Source organism: Strigops habroptila, chromosome 8 (assembly GCF_004027225.2).
Source record: "Strigops habroptila isolate Jane chromosome 8, bStrHab1.2.pri, whole genome shotgun sequence".
In the NCBI taxonomy this organism is placed as follows: domain Eukaryota; kingdom Metazoa; phylum Chordata; class Aves; order Psittaciformes; family Psittacidae; genus Strigops; species Strigops habroptila.
This window is the reverse complement of record NC_044284.2, coordinates 10,839,879-10,856,447: the sequence shown is the minus strand read 5'-3', so window position 1 is coordinate 10,856,447 and position 16,569 is coordinate 10,839,879. Positions and strand designations below refer to the sequence as shown.

General features: G+C 51.0%; 1 protein-coding gene across 1 annotated transcript in view; it reads right to left on the bottom strand.

The window, feature by feature from the left end:
• Nucleotides 1-204: 204 nt before the first annotated feature.
• Nucleotides 205-16,569, bottom strand: part of EPHB1 (EPH receptor B1) — an 81,982-nt gene continuing 65,617 nt past the window's right edge. Inside the window, exons 11-17 of the mRNA XM_030495227.1 lie at nt 14,959-15,206; nt 14,602-14,817; nt 12,374-12,523; nt 11,568-11,761; nt 10,894-11,049; nt 9,145-10,517; nt 205-534 (exon numbers count right to left, since the gene is read on the bottom strand). Of these exons, the coding sequence (XP_030351087.1) occupies nt 10,409-10,517; nt 10,894-11,049; nt 11,568-11,761; nt 12,374-12,523; nt 14,602-14,817; nt 14,959-15,206 (1,073 nt within the window). The 3' untranslated portion in view covers nt 205-534; nt 9,145-10,408. The remainder of the gene's footprint in view (nt 535-9,144; nt 10,518-10,893; nt 11,050-11,567; nt 11,762-12,373; nt 12,524-14,601; nt 14,818-14,958; nt 15,207-16,569) is intronic.

Here is a 16,569-nt window from a genome sequence, read left to right as displayed (position 1 = left end):
GGGATCGCTGAGAATCGAGTCACTTCATTTACAAACCAGAGAGCCAGATCTGATAGACATCAAAATCTGAGGTAAGTCAAGGAGCGATGGAGCGCTGCCAGTTCCTCAAATGAATATTCATGGCAAATATTCACCCAGCTCCGAGCTGGAGAGAAAGTGGCAGCTGAAAGGCTGCCCCTGGGAAAGGGAAGCAGAGGGATCAGGCCTATTTCATCATTTTTATTGAGTGCAATTTTCTCTTTAGTACAATATTCTCTGAAAGTTACTGTTACAAACTCCGACAATTTCAACACAATCAACAAATTGGGGAAGGAGGCAGGGGGAGGAGGGCAAAAAAAATTACAAGTGTTGAAATCTTTTACAGACATCTCACTGGTTATGTACAGGACAGGGTAGGTAGGGCTGGCTGGCACAGGGCACGCTGCGGCTTGGGGGGATCATCATCATCATCTCATGGGTGGCGGGGGGCAGCGGTCCTCAGGGACCAGGGTCAATCCCCTCTCCAGTGCCACTGCAATGCTGGACTCGATGCCCCTGCAAGGCAAGAGGGAGGGAAATGAGAAGAGGGTGAAAATAAGCATGTCCCATGCTGGGAGGTGCAGCAGCACCTCCCCAAAACCATGAGCTGCTCCTTCATGGCTGAACGCTGAGCCCCTTTGTCCTGCAGTCAGTAGGGACTGCACCCAGCAGAACCCAAAGAGTTCTTACAGCAGATCCAGCCTCTCAAAAAAAGAAAGGAAAAAACCCACAAAAGGCAGTGTTTAATTAATATGCTGTCAGAAAAGTGATGATTTCACTGAAAGCTCTCAATTTTTTCCTCGGGGGAACAAAAAGGAATGGAAGAGACACATTTCTTTGTGAAGATGAGATGCTTCAGCTAGCAGAGACTGAGCCTTGATTCTGGGGGTGGGAGGGTTACCGTGTACCCCAGCAGTGACGATGCTTTTTCCCCCCCTCCCACTGCAATATGAGCACCCCCAGGTCTAAAGCAGAAGCAAACCACCAGGCACCATGAAATCACTCTTTCTAGTGTAACAAAACCCACTCATTTTCTCTGCTGCCAGGGGGAAGCCAGAAGGTCTCCAAACTAGAAGAGCAGCCCCAGGAGCACCTCCTTCTCACCCTGCAACCAACAAGTGCTGTGCAGCAGTGAAATCCCATTATTTAGCTGCTCCAGAGAGGCAAAGATGCTTTTAATATACAGCTGCAGCTTGGAAACATAAAGGCACCACATTAAATAACAAAGCAGTTGACCGCTGTGTCCCTTTGCTGGGCCACTGACAACTGGGGCTCAATGGCTAATTATTGCCGGGTGCCTTTGTGCCTCTCTGAACATACCAATGCTTTCAAAAAACAACTCCAGCTGTGTCTGACATTTCACTGCTCTTAAAATTCATCATTCTCCTGAATGAAAATAATTTTTTTAGCAAACCCAGGTAGTAATGAAACTTTTATTTAGAAATTTAGTGTTTGGCAGAAAAAGGGGCATGGGAGAAAGCATGAGAGAAATTGAGATGATCTTAGGGAAAAAAGAAGAGCTTTGGCTGGGGGAAAAGATGTCATTGAATATTTCTTATGCACCAGGGTCCATTTTTGGTGCGGTGCTTGGAGATTCAGTCTCATGGCTCCCATCAACATTAACGGGAGCAGAACAGCTAAAAGGCTGGAAAACCAGTGACAACAGAAATACAAATGATGTTTTACAAAAGACAGCAGATGCAGGGTGCGGCAGATCATGCTGAACACACTGCTGAGCCAGATGGGTCCCCAGGGACCCAGGGTTGCAGATCAAGGTGGTTGGCCACCCAAGTCAGTGGGGTGACAGTGATTGATATCGGCCATGGATTTGGCCACATCAAAGCTGGAGCTGAGCAATGGCTCCGGCCCTTGATGCTGCTCCCGGCTCTGGCACCGCCTTCTCCCTGCAGTCTTTCCCAGCTCATTTAGCCACAGCCACCCAACCTGCCTGGCAGCAGTGGAGCTGGGGAAGGGTTTGGGGTTTATATCCCTCTGAGGAGCCTGTGCCTCCCCAAGGGCAGCAGCTGCAGCCCTTCCCTTCATCCAGGGACAGCTATGGATGATTTGGGATGATCCCAAAAGGCCCAAGGGTAAGGTCATGAGCAGCCAGGAGAGAATGGGGAGGGGGCAGCGCATTTGAGCACCCCCCAGGTATGCAGCCACTGAATCACGCCCCTGTTGCACATCCTTCTTCCCATGCTCTGGTGTGGGAGCCCCTGCAAGCGGCGCGGCACACAGGGCTTTGATCTCAGCCTGTAACTGTTGGCGTGACACAAATAGCAATAAAAAGACCACGTTTGTGAGATGAGAAGGCATCCCATAAGAGAAGGTGTTATCAGCACCAGTGTAGTTGCAAGAGAGCCAACAGCGTGGTTGGGATGCAGGCAGCGTGCCAGCCCCTGGGTACTCTCCCCTTCTGCGTTCATGGGAATGGGACAGCCCAGGCAGAATCGCAAATACCCTAAATGATCAAAGGATGGATGGCACTGCTAACCCAGCTGCTATTCCCGAGTGCTGCTGTGGAAAAGGGGAGCAGCTTGGGAGTGGGGAAGGGATGAAGGCATGCGTGGAACTGCCCCCAAAGTCATCACTGTATAACGACCCATTCCTGTGACCCCTCCCCAGGCTCTGGTCTGGCTACTGCCCTCACCTAACCCTTTGGACAGGAGCCTCCTGAAGCTCCATCCCTATCTGGGCATCACTGGGGTCAGGACATGGCGCTGCCACGCAGGCACTAACCCCAGCCAACAGACCAGAGCCTGAGTCCCTGACTGCCAGCAGCATCTGGCTGTGGACATCTCCACACATTGCCAGGGTGGGGAATCAAAAGAGTTCACCCAAAGCATGGTAGGGCAACAACGAACAAACTGATTTGTGCACGTTCCCCAGCCACCTGCCTGTAGGAGACCCCCCCGGGCTCCAGCCCATGTTTCCGATGCCAGGCTCATCTTGCTTCTTAGGCAACACTTGGCATGGTCTGCACCTCCTGCCACCAATCCCGCTTGGTGCTAATTAGCATTGATAATTGCACTGATGATGACCATAATTTTCCTGCCCTCTCTCCCCTACCTTCTTGCAAGGGTTCAATTGCCTAATGAGACCCCTGAGGATAATCATTGAGAGAGGAGCAGGTTCACCCCCACAGTGATGTCAGCTCCTGGGCAAGGTGTGAGGATAGGAGAGCAGAGAAGGGAAAGCCACGGCACGGGCTGGTGGATGGGGAAAGCTTGTTTACTTGGGGACATGGAAAAAAGTTCACTTCACTTAATTTTTTAAGTGGATAGGCTTTAATCCCCCTACACTTCTCTAGAACTAACACAGCTTTAAGTAGATTTTTGCCTAATCCACTTGCACATCCGCCCTGAAAGGGCGCGTCTGTTTTGGGAAGGAGCGGAGTTCAGCTAATCCACTTAAAATTCACGGAACTGGTTTGTTCAGATTAACCTCCTCCAGCACTTTGCTCCAGAGATGGGCCAGGAGACCTCAATGCCTCAATGCACAGCCACTCTGTCCACAGCCACCTCACCTCACAATGCGGCTGGTTTCTCGTCCACTTGCTGTCCGTGTGTTAGGGCCTGCGAGGACCCGCTGATCCCTCTAAAACAGCCACAAGAGGCACGCAGGAGGGGATAGATAGCCAGGGGCTTCACAGCATTTTAAATGCCAATGGCCAGAAGAAGGAGAGCAGAAGCAGTAGAGATGCTCAGACACAGATGCACAGCTATGCCCAGCCTGGAGGGATGCTCACAATACTGCTGCATAGAGGACAGCCAAAGCAGATGGGACACTCTGGGACACTGTTCCCAGAGCGCCAACAGCTCTGACAACCCAGAAAGGCCCAGCTGAATGCCACAATGGTCACCACAGGCAGATGCATTCCTTTCCCTAGCACTGATTTGCTTCTCTGATATGAACTTCTCTGAGCTTTAAGGTCCCTTACAACCCAAACCAGTTTAGGATTCTATGAATCAAGAGACCAGATTTAATGCCATGGATACTTAGAGTATCCAAAGGCATTTGCCTGCTTCCCATCTCACATTTCCTCTCCTGACCAGAGCATCTGCATCTGCTCCTCTTTCCAAGCCAAACCCTGGGATGGCAATATAGTCCATCATGGTCCAATCATAGATGGACACGAGCCAGCAGACATCCCCCAAGACACAGATGCAGAACCAAAGCCCAAGGGCATCAAAACTGGGAGAATGCAACACGATGGCAGCTCTCACATCTCCCAGAGACAGGAGAAGGCTGAGCTCAGCTGGGACAGGTACAGCCATTCCCCCATGGCAGGAGGGTTGGACAGGATAATCTTTAAAGGTCCCATCCAACCCAAACCAATTCTACGAAAAACATAAGCCAAAACAGGAGCAATAGAAAAACCACAGATGGGGTGAAACAACTCGCCATGGGAGCCCCATCGGTTTGGACTTTGCCTGTCCTCCATCATCACTTGGGAACTTTCTGGCTCTTCGAAAATTGAAAGGAAAGTCACTGGGAACCACTGGAGAAGGTCTCCTTCTGGCTCTTTGAAGATAATCTGGAAGGCTCCCAAGTCATAATTAGATCAGCATCCACTCTGGCAGGATCTTTCCCAGAAGAGGCACCAAAGCAGATGATGACATGGTCGTTAAAGAATCCCCTCCAGCTCCTTGCGCACTGGGGATGTTAAGGAAGCAGGAGACACACAGCACCTGGATGAGTGCATGAGCTGGATGTGAAACCCTGGCCCCAACCGCCTCCGTTTCCATCTGCAGTGTAACAAGGATGGTTGGCCTTCTAGCTGCAGAACATTTCCGAGAGCTTGAAAATCGGCCGCAGGGTCTATAAATCCATTCCTCATCTCAGAAACCGATCGATCCTTTTTTCTTTAAAGTCAAATTCGATGTTTAAGAGTAATGATTTCCAAGTGAATATAGAGTGGCTCAAATATATAGGCAGCTTTTATGGATCAGAGGCAAAAGCATTAGTTCAGACCCCAACAAATGCAAACGTGTCTGTCCCCATCATGCAGCAACAGCGTTGGTGGCGATGCAAAAAATCCCTCCATAAGTGATGCCCAATGATTTATGCCAGGCCACAGGCCAGCTGTGATGCTCCCCTGGCTCCCACAGGGATGTCCTCAACCAGCACGCAGGGATGCAGCCAGCTTCATTGACAAGACCTCTGCAAATCAACCCTGACACAACCCTTCCCTCACTCCAAATCAAACACGTTGGAGCAGCATCCTTCCCACCGGCTTGTTGAGAAGATGCTATTGCCCTGCAGAGGAGAAGAAAGCAGAAGAGAACCTGCAGGGCTCAGGCCGGTGCACAGGGAGCTCCTGGAGCAGACATCTATGAGAAGGGAAGAGGGACAGGGGGAGAGACAGCCCCATTTTCTCTAGGGAAAGGAGCATTACAAGCACCAAAAGCTGACAGGCTCAGAAATAATGGTCTGAACTCGCTGTTATTTAAAAACTGGCTGCCTGCTGTTTTCATCGCAAGCCCCGCTCTGACTTGCAGCAACATTTAAAATTAAATATACATAAGTGCTTTCAAAGAACTGTTAATTTGAAGGTCATTAAATGGCATAAAATACATTCTTTTTTTTTTTTTTTTTTCTAGAAAGAGGCACATAATAATGCTATTAATACATGCTCCTCTTCCACGTTCAAAAGCTCCCTCTCGCTTTGGATGTGCGAGTGGCTGAGTTCACCTTTGCTTGCAGTGGCACGACATCTCATTTTAATTACTGCTATTGAGAAAGCTGCTGCTGCCTCCTCCATCGCGCACAGCGCAGCCCACCAGGGATGGGGTTGTACAAAAGACACAGAAAAGCCCTGGGGGAAAAGATCCAGCTGAATTGCCAATGGGGGCTTTTGTGGGGGGATGCGGGGAGCTACACAGTGGGGCTGGCACTGGAGGATGCAGAAGGGAAGTGGCAACATCAAGACAGCTGGCAACACCTGTTCCAGATATGATCACCTTGCCCACTCATTCTCACACCAAGACCTGGGTGTCAAGCTCCCACTAAGCTGAGAGCAGGGTTTTTGTAGCAATATTCCCTTTTTTTGATGTAATATTACATGTAAAAAAAGACAAAGCCAACACAGATACACACAGAAAAGACACAAAAGGGCTGAGGTTTTTGCAGTTGCCATAGGAATGTAGAGAAGGAGCTGACAACTGCCAAGCATTCCTGTGAAAGGACAGGAGCGCAGCAAGCACGAGGTGGGCTCACTCGAAGGCAACCCGAGTGAGCAGCCGCATCTGTGTGCTGCTCCTCAGCATAGAGGCAGGATGCAGCCAGAGGAGCAAGGTGCTGCAGGTAAGCTTCAGCTACAAGAGGTGGCCGGTGGCCAGGATCCACCCCAGCAGGGTCCACCAGTGAAAGGCACCTCCCAGCACTAGCATATGGCAGACGAACATACCAGGTGCCTATGTGATGGATAAAACCCAGCCCGGAGGAAAGGTATGCAAGGTTGGTTCATTTTCATCAAAACTACCTTTTTCTTCCTTTTTTTTCTGCGCAAACGAAAACTGCAGGGGGCGGATGATCTTTGAGCCATCCTTTCCTTACCCTTTGGGATCCAAGAAAGGAATTCCAATGGATCAGAAGAATATATGAAACAGGAGCTTTCATTCTTAGACCACAGTTAGTAGTTTCATTTTTCTTCCTTTTTTTCACTGGTTCTTTTCCCACATTTTCTCCCACATTTGGCAGAACCACTCCATATTGGCAAAGCATCCAATGGATCCAAAACTGCATCACTCTTCAGCGCACAAAAACATAGCCCTAAGTCCCACCACTGCCTGTGGCTCCTGCCCCATCTCTGCACAAGGCAAAGTGAGAGCATCTCGGCCGCTTCTCCATGACATCACTAATGAAGGAGACTTCTTAAATGACCTGGACAGAGCAGCTACACAGCTATGGCCAAGCACCTAGGAGTCTCCTGTTGAAGCAGAGAAGTGAATGTTGGCAGCAAGCCTCGACTTAAGCGGCATCTCTTCAATGGCCTTTCAGCCTGAAAGAAGAGCAGGCAAGCGCTGGGCTGAGTTAGCCCAGCATAACAAAGGGCATATCAAAGGTTTGGAAGGGCATAACGAAGGTTTGGAAGGAATCCCACAAATTTTAAGAGGTCAGGATGGACCCTCCTCCTGTTCCCTGTGCTATGCAAACATGGTGCCACTCTCAGCCAAAAGCCTCTCCCTCTTCCATCAGTTGAAGTCCTGGGGCACAGATGTGCTTCCTTCCCATGCTGACACCACAGTGCAACTTCCTCCCCAGCCAGAAACCTGCCTGCAGCCACCATGCCATGGGCAGGGCAGCAGCGGCACTTTGTCCATGGGTGTTTGGCAGCTCGGATGAGCCAAGGGCCAGGGAAGGCCACAAGCATCACCCATCCTGTGAAATGAAACCAAGATGTAAAGCAGGACTCAGTATCTCTGAAAGCATCTGAGCACATCTGGACAGCCACTTTATCCACTTGTGGGTACCCGGTCTGCTGGGTTGGACAGGCAGGACTGAACGCTTCATGTTACAGGTTTTATGCTAAGAAAAGGCTGCGGTGCCATCACTTTGTCCCTCCATCCAGGAGGATGCGGACTGCAGGACCAGCTGCCTCGCAGGTGCTTGCACGGCTGAGCGACACACAGCAGGGGAGTCATAAAGGTGGAGTTTTGATATTTAGCTTGCGTCACTGTCATTCGCTTCTTTAAATGCCTTTAGCTTCCTTCTAATAAAAGAGAAATCATAAAAAACCCACAAAGGATCCTTCACTGCCAGCGAATATCAATGTGGCAAGGCGGCGTATTAGCATGCACGGCGCCCGCTCCATCTGCATGTTGTATTCCGTGTGACAACATCCTGGAATACAGATTTGGGCCGCGAGTATCCCAAGAGGTATTAGTGATCGTCTATCAGACAGGATGAGGAGTAGTCCCTGCTGTTGTAAACAAGGGGTGTTTTTCTCTGTCTCTTTCTCTGGGGGGAGTTCAGTGATTTGAAACAAGCTCATTCCTGCATCTTGTTAGTTCCTATTCTTCTGCAGAGCAGTGGGTCATCTTCCTCAGGCAATTAAAGAACTAAAATTGCAGGTATAAAAAGCACCCCATCACCAGGATCCTTCACCTGCTGGTGATGTCAGATACGATCCTCCCAAACTAAGTGCATGCTCCCCACAGGACAATGTGTGTCCTCCTAACCAGACAGCATCCTGATGGCCCCAGCATAGGGGACAATGCTCACACCCAGGACATGTGGACAGGCGCTGGCAGCAGGCAGAGGAAGGGCTTTTCCCTTGCATTCGGTGGCAGCAAGCAAATCTGTTAAGGCATCTCAATGGCACAGATGGATGTTGGGCAATCCGATGGTGCAAATGGACATGGAGCAACCCGATGGCGTGGACGGATGTGGGGCATCTCCATGGCAAGGACGGACAAGGGGAAAACCCACAGCACAGGTGGACATAAAGCATCCTCTAGGCACTGACGGACAGGGCATCCCCATTGCACAGCCAGATCTGGGCACTCCCAAAGCACAGACACAAGGCATCCCTATGGCACAGCTGGACATGGGGCATCCCCGTGGCCCAGGAGGATGTCGTACATCCAACACAACATGGATGCAACACGGCGCAAGCAGATGTGGGGCATTCCCACAGTGGGGATGGATGCACAAAGAGGACACAGGGTTTCTCATACATATATGAGCCACCAATGAGAGCAGGGACCAGCAGCCCACGAGGCACAGTGGGCAGCCTGCCCACGCCACCGCTCTTCCCTGCCATGTGGGTGCCGCTTGCTGCCACTGCAATGCCTGCAAGACCACAGTGATGGATCATTACAGCTCGCACACAACCATCTAAGTAAAAGCCTTATTAAGAGTTCATTCATTTCATAAACTCTCAGCGCGATCCACAGAGGGAAGTTAGATTGCCCAGTCTTACAATATTCTGTGTAAACACTGACATGCATTTAGTAATTTTAACTAGATCAATTTGCAAAGGAGACCGACAGTGGAACAAAAAGAAAATCAAATTAAACACAGGGAAACATTCACTGGAAGAGGCTTTAAGGAAGCAAGTAGTAAAATACAGAGAAAGGACGGATGAATAGACAGAGACACACACAAGACTAATGGACCTACCTCTGAAGCCATGAAACCTAAGTCTGTAAATCAATGTCAAAATCCTTAGGTCCGCAAGATGGGGAAAAAAAGTCCTCCATAGCCATCTTCTGCGCAACGCCGAGGCTCAGGAGGCCTTAGCAGTCTGTTTCCCAGAGCACCTCTCCTCCTTCTCCAGCAGTCACCAACCCAGTCACAACCACACGGCGGCTCCTCCAGTCCCATCCCGTCCCCGTTGCACCGGCCGGCCCTCGGCATCCTCCCTGCTTGCAGGATGCTTCGCCGTTGGGCACTTCCCTGCTCCCTCCCACTCCTGGGAGCTGTGGGCACAACCCCTGTTCCCCCCTGGGCTGGGGACCAGCTGGCTGCTGGCCGCAGGGTCAGCGGTGATCTTCGGTTATGGACAAGCAGTGAGTCCACGGTAGGGTAACGACGTACACACGCGCACGAGCGCACACACACACGGGAACACCTCTTTCTGTTTTCCAGGATGGATTGGTAATTTTTTAATCCTTTTTTTTTTTTTTCCTTTCGTTTTTGGAAAAAAAAAAAAAACCTCAACCAAAAAAAAAAGCAAGCTAAAGAGAAAACAAAAACAAAAAACCCCCAAGGTTTTCTATTGAAGGTACATCACTTCTTCAATATGAAGACATTAACTGGATTGAGTCGGATCCTCCATGCAGTGGTCAGCGAAGTCCTTTGGTAGTTGCTGGAGCAGCACCCGGGTGGGACAGCAGGGAGCTGTGGAGAAGTCTTGAGGACACTTCTGCCCAGTCCATGAGCAGAGAAGGGAGTGGGGTGAGCAGGGAAGGACAGGGCAGGGATGGAGGGCAAAAGAAGAAAAGAAAAGGAAGGTGGTTTCTCTGGATGGTTCGCTCCATCTCATGCCTCTCCCTTCTCCCTTCTCAGTTTTGACCACTGCTCACTGGTGGTGGGATTGGAGTCTGGTCTCTAGGGTTTGGGTTTGCTTCCCCAACGCACATTGGTTTGTCTTCATTGTTTTTCTGTGTTTGCTTTGTTTTTTAAATATATGATTTGTACATATTTATATGTATTTATACGCTGTTCCCCATGACATTGGTAAGTGTGCTTTTGTTGGTGAGGAACGGAAGTCACCAGTTAGAGATGAGTCCCAGGAACATCCTTCATCTGCGCTCACAGTCCCCCAGGCAGCAGCAGCACCTCTCCAAACGCTGCCCCATGGGGCCTGTCAGTTCCTCCCCTCCCACCTCTGCCCCCTCCACTATGTGCCCTCCCCGTCCCCTTCCCCATTGAATAAGGGACGTCATGCCATCGAGGTCGGAGACTGACTCATCTGTACTCGCATGGACTGGACACTGTTCAGGATCTTCTTCTGGTGCCCAGCCAAAGTCACCCCTATTCTCAAGAGGTCTCTGAAAGACAGACAGACAGACAAATATCAGCAGGCAGCTGAGGGCTGGTGCATCGGTTTTGCTGTCTCTAGGTGTGGTGAGGGATATAAACTCAGCTGGTCCATGCCTTTCAGCAGCAGAACAGCCAGAGAGCCCAAGCACAGCCCCGTGAGCATCACTGGGGGCAAGGTGGGGCCAAGAGCAAGGAGACACCCCCACACTGACCCCCAGATGGTAAACATGGCCACCTCCAGACTCAGGGTGCTTCTGCTGACCAGTGTGATGGATGCTTGCCCCCTTCCTTTGCCTTGAACTGACCTTCCTACCACTCTGCAACCCCAAACTGCCCCAGGCAGCATCCAGCTTTCAGGCAGCCCTGGCACTGCACCCAACTTACTCGGATGTCATCTGAGCAACAAGCTGCAGGGAGGTGAAGCCAGCAGTCAGGAAGCTGTCTCGGTACTGGCTCATCTTCACAGCACTTAGCCAGTCATCTACTGAGGTAAAGGCAGTGAAGTCGGGAATGGAGCGGTCAAGGAGGGGCTGAGAAGGCCTGCAAGAGGACACACCGCTGGGGACAAGCCCGGCCAGCACCAAGGGGCTGCCATGCAAGAGCCCAGCCAGTGCACAGATGCCCTCCCCAATCCATCCCCCTGTACCCTTGCACTTCCCTCGGCACTGCCCTGCTCCCACCACATGCCTGAGACAAGGAAGGCCATGAGGAACGCCTGTCCCATGGGAATACTGCTCTGCCTAGCAGCACTTTACAACCCCACACGTTGTAATCCAGTTGCAGGAGCCACAGGGACAGAAGCACTGGCAGAGCAGACACTGCACCCGTATGGTCACACGCCATAAAGAATCAATAGCAAAGAATTATTGCTGTTGCTTGACTGAAAACTGTGTTCTTTGTCTGCCTGTCAGGCAGAGCAAAGACAGAAACCCCCCACGCCTGGCAAACGATTGATGAATCCCTATCCTTCCATCCAGCAGCACAAGGCGCACGGGGACCCTGTCACTATGGCTTGGGATGCAGATCTGAGAGTATCCCCCACGCGCTGGGAGACTCACACAGCGGTGATGGTAGCCACAGTTTTGAGGCTTGCCGGGTTGCGGATCATTTTATCCAGGGTGTTGACTATCTCGGTGAAGCGAGGACGGGTGTTGCGGTCCTTCTGCCAGCAGTCCAGCATCAGCTGGTGCAGGGCAGCGGGGCAGTCCATGGGTGGAGGGAGACGGTAATCCTGCTCGATGGCATTGATGACCTGCAGAGCAGTGGGGGAGAAAGCAGAATGTGAGGACGAGGGACTTGGAGATCTCATGTAGCAGAAAAATGCAGCCAGAGCAGTGGGTGAGTCACCCCTGCTACTCCTCATTCCGAGCCAAGCTCCTTGTGCGGGCAGAGGTGCTACAGGCAGTGCTGCCACAGGCTGGGAAGGCAGCTGCCAGCCCATCTGATCATCAGCAAAGGGAGCAGGAGGAGATGCTCCTGGCTCCGACGGAGCTGGGGCCCTCAGAGGTTAATCTCTGCTCTGATGCTCCACGCACCGCAGTTCCTCTCTGCGGAGAGCTGCCACTCATTATCTCAGCAGATCGCATCGGAGTACAGCAGTCCAACTACCAAAGCTCTTTCCCCGCTCGCAAACCCTCTGAACATTTTCAAAGGCCCTGCAGCTTGCTGAAGTCCAATTACCAGCCCACTAGCTTTTCTTCCCAATTTCCCTCCTTGCATCCTCCTGCTCCCTAGCCTGTTTCATCTCCAAAACTGAGTGCTGCCAAGGCTCCGTGAAGGAGCAGATAACCATCCAGGCAGGGCTTTCTTTGGGAACGAGCTCTCCCCCACCTTCAGAGCTGCGTGAATGACCCCCAGTGCTTACATCTTGGTTGGACATGTCCCAGTAGGGCCTCTCCCCGAACGACATCACCTCCCACATTACGATGCCGTAGCTCCAGACGTCGCTGGCCGAGGTGAACTTGCGGTAGGCAATGGCCTCTGGCGCTGTCCACCTGACAGGGATCTTCCCCCCCTAAAGAAAAAGGGAGAGCAGCTGAGAAACAGCTTCCTTGGCAGAGAAGCCTGGAGACCGAGAGCCAGGGTTGGAGCCATCCTGCACATCCCTGCCACTCCCTAGGGATGCCACTGAGGAGTGGGCTGGTGGTACTCGATGTGACAAGGAGGCAGGAGCCAAAAACGTGTCCATAGATATATCTTGTACCTGCACAAAAGGGCTTCACTAAACAAAACGGTTTATCGCACTGAAGTGTGACCCCTGAGCGACACCTCCCCACTCTGACTGCCCTGCAGGACCCAGCACATCAGTAGCCTGTCCCCAGGTCCCTTCCCAGGGAGACATCATGTGACGAGGGCTATATGCAGGACTGCACTAGCACTTCTCTTAGGTGAAAAAGCTGCAGGTATCTCCACGCATCTGCCTTCAATGGAAACAAGGTCTAACCTAAAAGCATCCTCTTCAGCATCATCTGGGCTCCCACAGCTGCTGGAAGGTCCTTCCAGCCCCACTTTTTTTTGGTACGGGAGGCAAATGGGAAAACACCTTTAAGCCCCAAAGGAGACTCAGAAAGCATTAAAGTGGGAAAGCGCCTTTGACACAAAGCCCCTCATTTCTCCTAAAAGCTCAAAATCAGGCTCGGCATCTCAAGCCACCCCATCAGCTCCTGGCAGGACAGGAAGGGCTGGAGGCCATGCGAAGGGTGCAGGGATGCTATGGAGGGACAGCATGTACAGAGGGACTGCTCCAAGGGCAAGCACCCCTGAAATAACAGCAAAACCAGCCAAGGGATGAAGGAAAACCACAGACATGTCCGGTATTTACTCTGGGCAGAACCGCACTGTAAAGCATTCAGTGCAATTGTTTTGCGTAGGCTTTCTGCCGAAGTGTCAGCTGCTCTTGAAAGATGAATGGCAAAAATGTGATTTGAATAACTACAAATGGAGAAATTAACTGCTAGGTTGTTTTTCCTGCCTTTTCCCCAGAGCTAAAAACCTGCTGTGGGAGGCAGAGTGATGTAATCGCAGGCACAGCACCACTTCCCAGCTGCCAGGGAGATCTATTATGGCCTAAATTAAATAAAAACACAGATGAGATAATCTCTTTGATATCTAATGGTGGTGGAAAGGCTACTTCATACCTCATCCCAGCAGCTACTGCTGGGATCTTTGAACAAAATAAATGCTGGGTGTCTGCTCCAGGTCTGGGTAGTGTGTGGGTCAGGTGTAGGGTCGGGGGGAGCATCCCATGAGCAGGGGATGAAGAGCAAGGAGCTGCAATTGGGCCCAAACGCAAAGTCAGCCTTAAAGACATGTCCATGGGTTTCCCACTTTGGAGGCTGGAGCCTGAGAAACTGCTTCTACAGGAGTCGGTGCTGCCTTATGCTTGCACCCAGTGCATGGTCTTTTAATTAATCAATTAGATGAGGCCAAGGGGTTGCTCATTCTCTTCTCCTCTAATCATCCTTAACACCACTAAGGGTCTCATGAGCTCGCTGGCCGGAGAATGGCCATGGTGGGGAGCTGGGTGTCCCCTGGGGTGGCAGGGAGCAAAGGGAGAGTGGGGCTGTCATTACCCACAAATGAGTTAATAAAGGATGAGAAGGGTGGCTGGGGAACAGCAGAACTCCCATTAGGCTTGACTCTTTAATTAATACTTGGAACAAGTTTCCAGCAGAGAAAGGCAGACCAGACCTGGAGCACCGGGGAGTTAAAATGCCGTCTCTGTACCATCGAGAGATGCTGTGATCTCCCTTCTTGTCTCTGCAGTGACTCCTCCATGCAACTTCCCTCCATAGAGGAGAAGGAAGAGGCTTATCTGGAAACTGCCAAGGGCAGAAAGGTGGTTGGAGGAGGAGTGATGTAAAAAATATAAAGAGAGGAAGAGAAAGGAGGCAAAAGAGGATGATGGGTGGGAACCACAGCCAGGGGCTCCGGGCCACAAGCCTGTGTGGTGGGAACCCCCCTGAGATGCTCCCGCCCATGGTAGAATCTCTGGAGCATACATCCAGCGCTGTTCTCCCAGGTCCAGCTGGCAGCGGATGCAGGGCAGGCATTGGGGATGCTGGGCAAGACAAACTTTCACAAGGTACATACCAAGGAGCTGGTGTAGGTGGGGTCAGACGTATCGTCCTGCAAATAGCGTGAGAGACCAAAGTCAGACACTTTGCACACCAGGTTGCTGTTGACCAGGATGTTCCTGGCAGCCAGATCTCGGTGCACATAATTCATCTCTGCAAGGTACTTCATCCCAGCAGCAATTCCTCTGAGCATCCCCACCAGCTGGATCACTGTGAACTGCCCATCGTTTTGCTGCAATCAGAAAGAGCAGGCACTAGGGTGAGCATACAGATCCCAGAGCTGCTCACCCCAACCTTGGGAGGATGCTGCACCTCCACAGAGGACTACCTACCTGCCCTGCCTGATTAAAGCAGAGGTATGCCAGCATCTTACCCGCAGGAAGGAGTCCAGGGCCCCATTCTCCATGAACTCTGTGATGATCATGACCGGTCGGCTTTTGGTCACCACCCCTTCCAGCCGAATGATGTTGGGGTGGTCAAACTGCCCCATGATGCTGGCCTCGCTCAGGAAATCCCGGCGCTGCTTCTCAGAGTAGCCAGCTTTGAGTGTTTTGATGGCCACATAGATCTCCCGCTTGCCGGGCAGCTTCAGGCGTCCTTTATACACTTCTCCAAATTCCCCTGCAAGTGCAAGACCATCTGCTACCACCTACTTCTCCACAAACAACATTGCAAAGTGTAATGGTACCTTGAGCTGCTTGGTCTCCAAACCAACTGGTTGAGAAATTACCTTCAGCAATACTCTCCTCTATAAATCTACTTGCCTGTCCTCTTTAATAGGGGCAATGTCTGTTGCTGAGGACGTGTTTAGGCTTGCAACCTTCTCCAAGGTGACAGAGTCCAGCACCGACAGAAGCAGAGGCTGGGACTGCTCTTGCAAACCCTCTAATAAGGATTTGCAGAGCAAGAGCAACAATATTTAAGGACTAGCTCAAGTATCAGGTGTCAACGTTGACAATCTCAGTTGCCTTTTTGCACATCGCTTATCTTGGAATGGAAAATAATTGGGTTGTTTGCATTGCTGCCCTCTGATTTGAAATACAGAGAAAACCTCCTCTCATTTTCAGCAGGAGAACTTTCCCTTCACCAGGGCAAAATTTGCCTGTGGAGGGATTACATTTAAGCCAGGTTTGCAGCTACTTTGCCTTGATGAGCAGCAAAGGGCAGCTGATACATTGCTGAACTTGATCCTGATCAAACTATCTCATTGCTTCTTTGCAACTTCCCCCTGGCTTCTCACTTTCTCTTCTATGAGTATGACACGTTAATTTAAAAATGGCAATAAAACCAGCACAGATGACATACAGATACGTGCACGCGTGTGTATATACACATACGTATGGAAACATGGCACAGACTAGAGTGAGATCTGGCTTTTTCTTGTTATCTCATGGAAAAGCCAAATGGGAAATCCCAAGAGGCCCCACTGTCACCTAGTGAATATGTTCATGGAGCCTTTGCCACCTCATAGGAACTTTTAGAGTACAAACCAACTTTGTGTTCACCCTAATTCATCACAAATCCTTATGTCTTGAGGCTTCCTGGTCTAGTGGGCAGGTCCCTGAGGGTTGGAGCTTGGCCAACATGATCCCTCTCTATAAAAAGGGCAGGAAGGATGACCCAGAAACTACAGGCCTGTCAGCCTGACCTCAGTGCCAGGGAAGGTCATGGAGTAGATCATCCTAAGTGAAATCATAAAACACATGCGGGAAAACAGAGGGATCAGGCCCAGTCATAGAATCATAGAATAGTAAGGGTTGGAAATGACCTTAAGATCATCTAGTTCCAACCCCCCTGCCATGGGCAGGGACACCTCGCACTAAACAATGTGGTCCAAGGCTCTGTCCAACCTGGCCTTGAACACCGCCAGGGATGGAGCATCCACAACCTCCCTGGGCAACCCATTCCAGTGTTTCACCACCCTCACTGTAAAGAACTTCTTCCTTATATCTAATCTAAACTTCCCCTGTTTAAGTTTGAACCC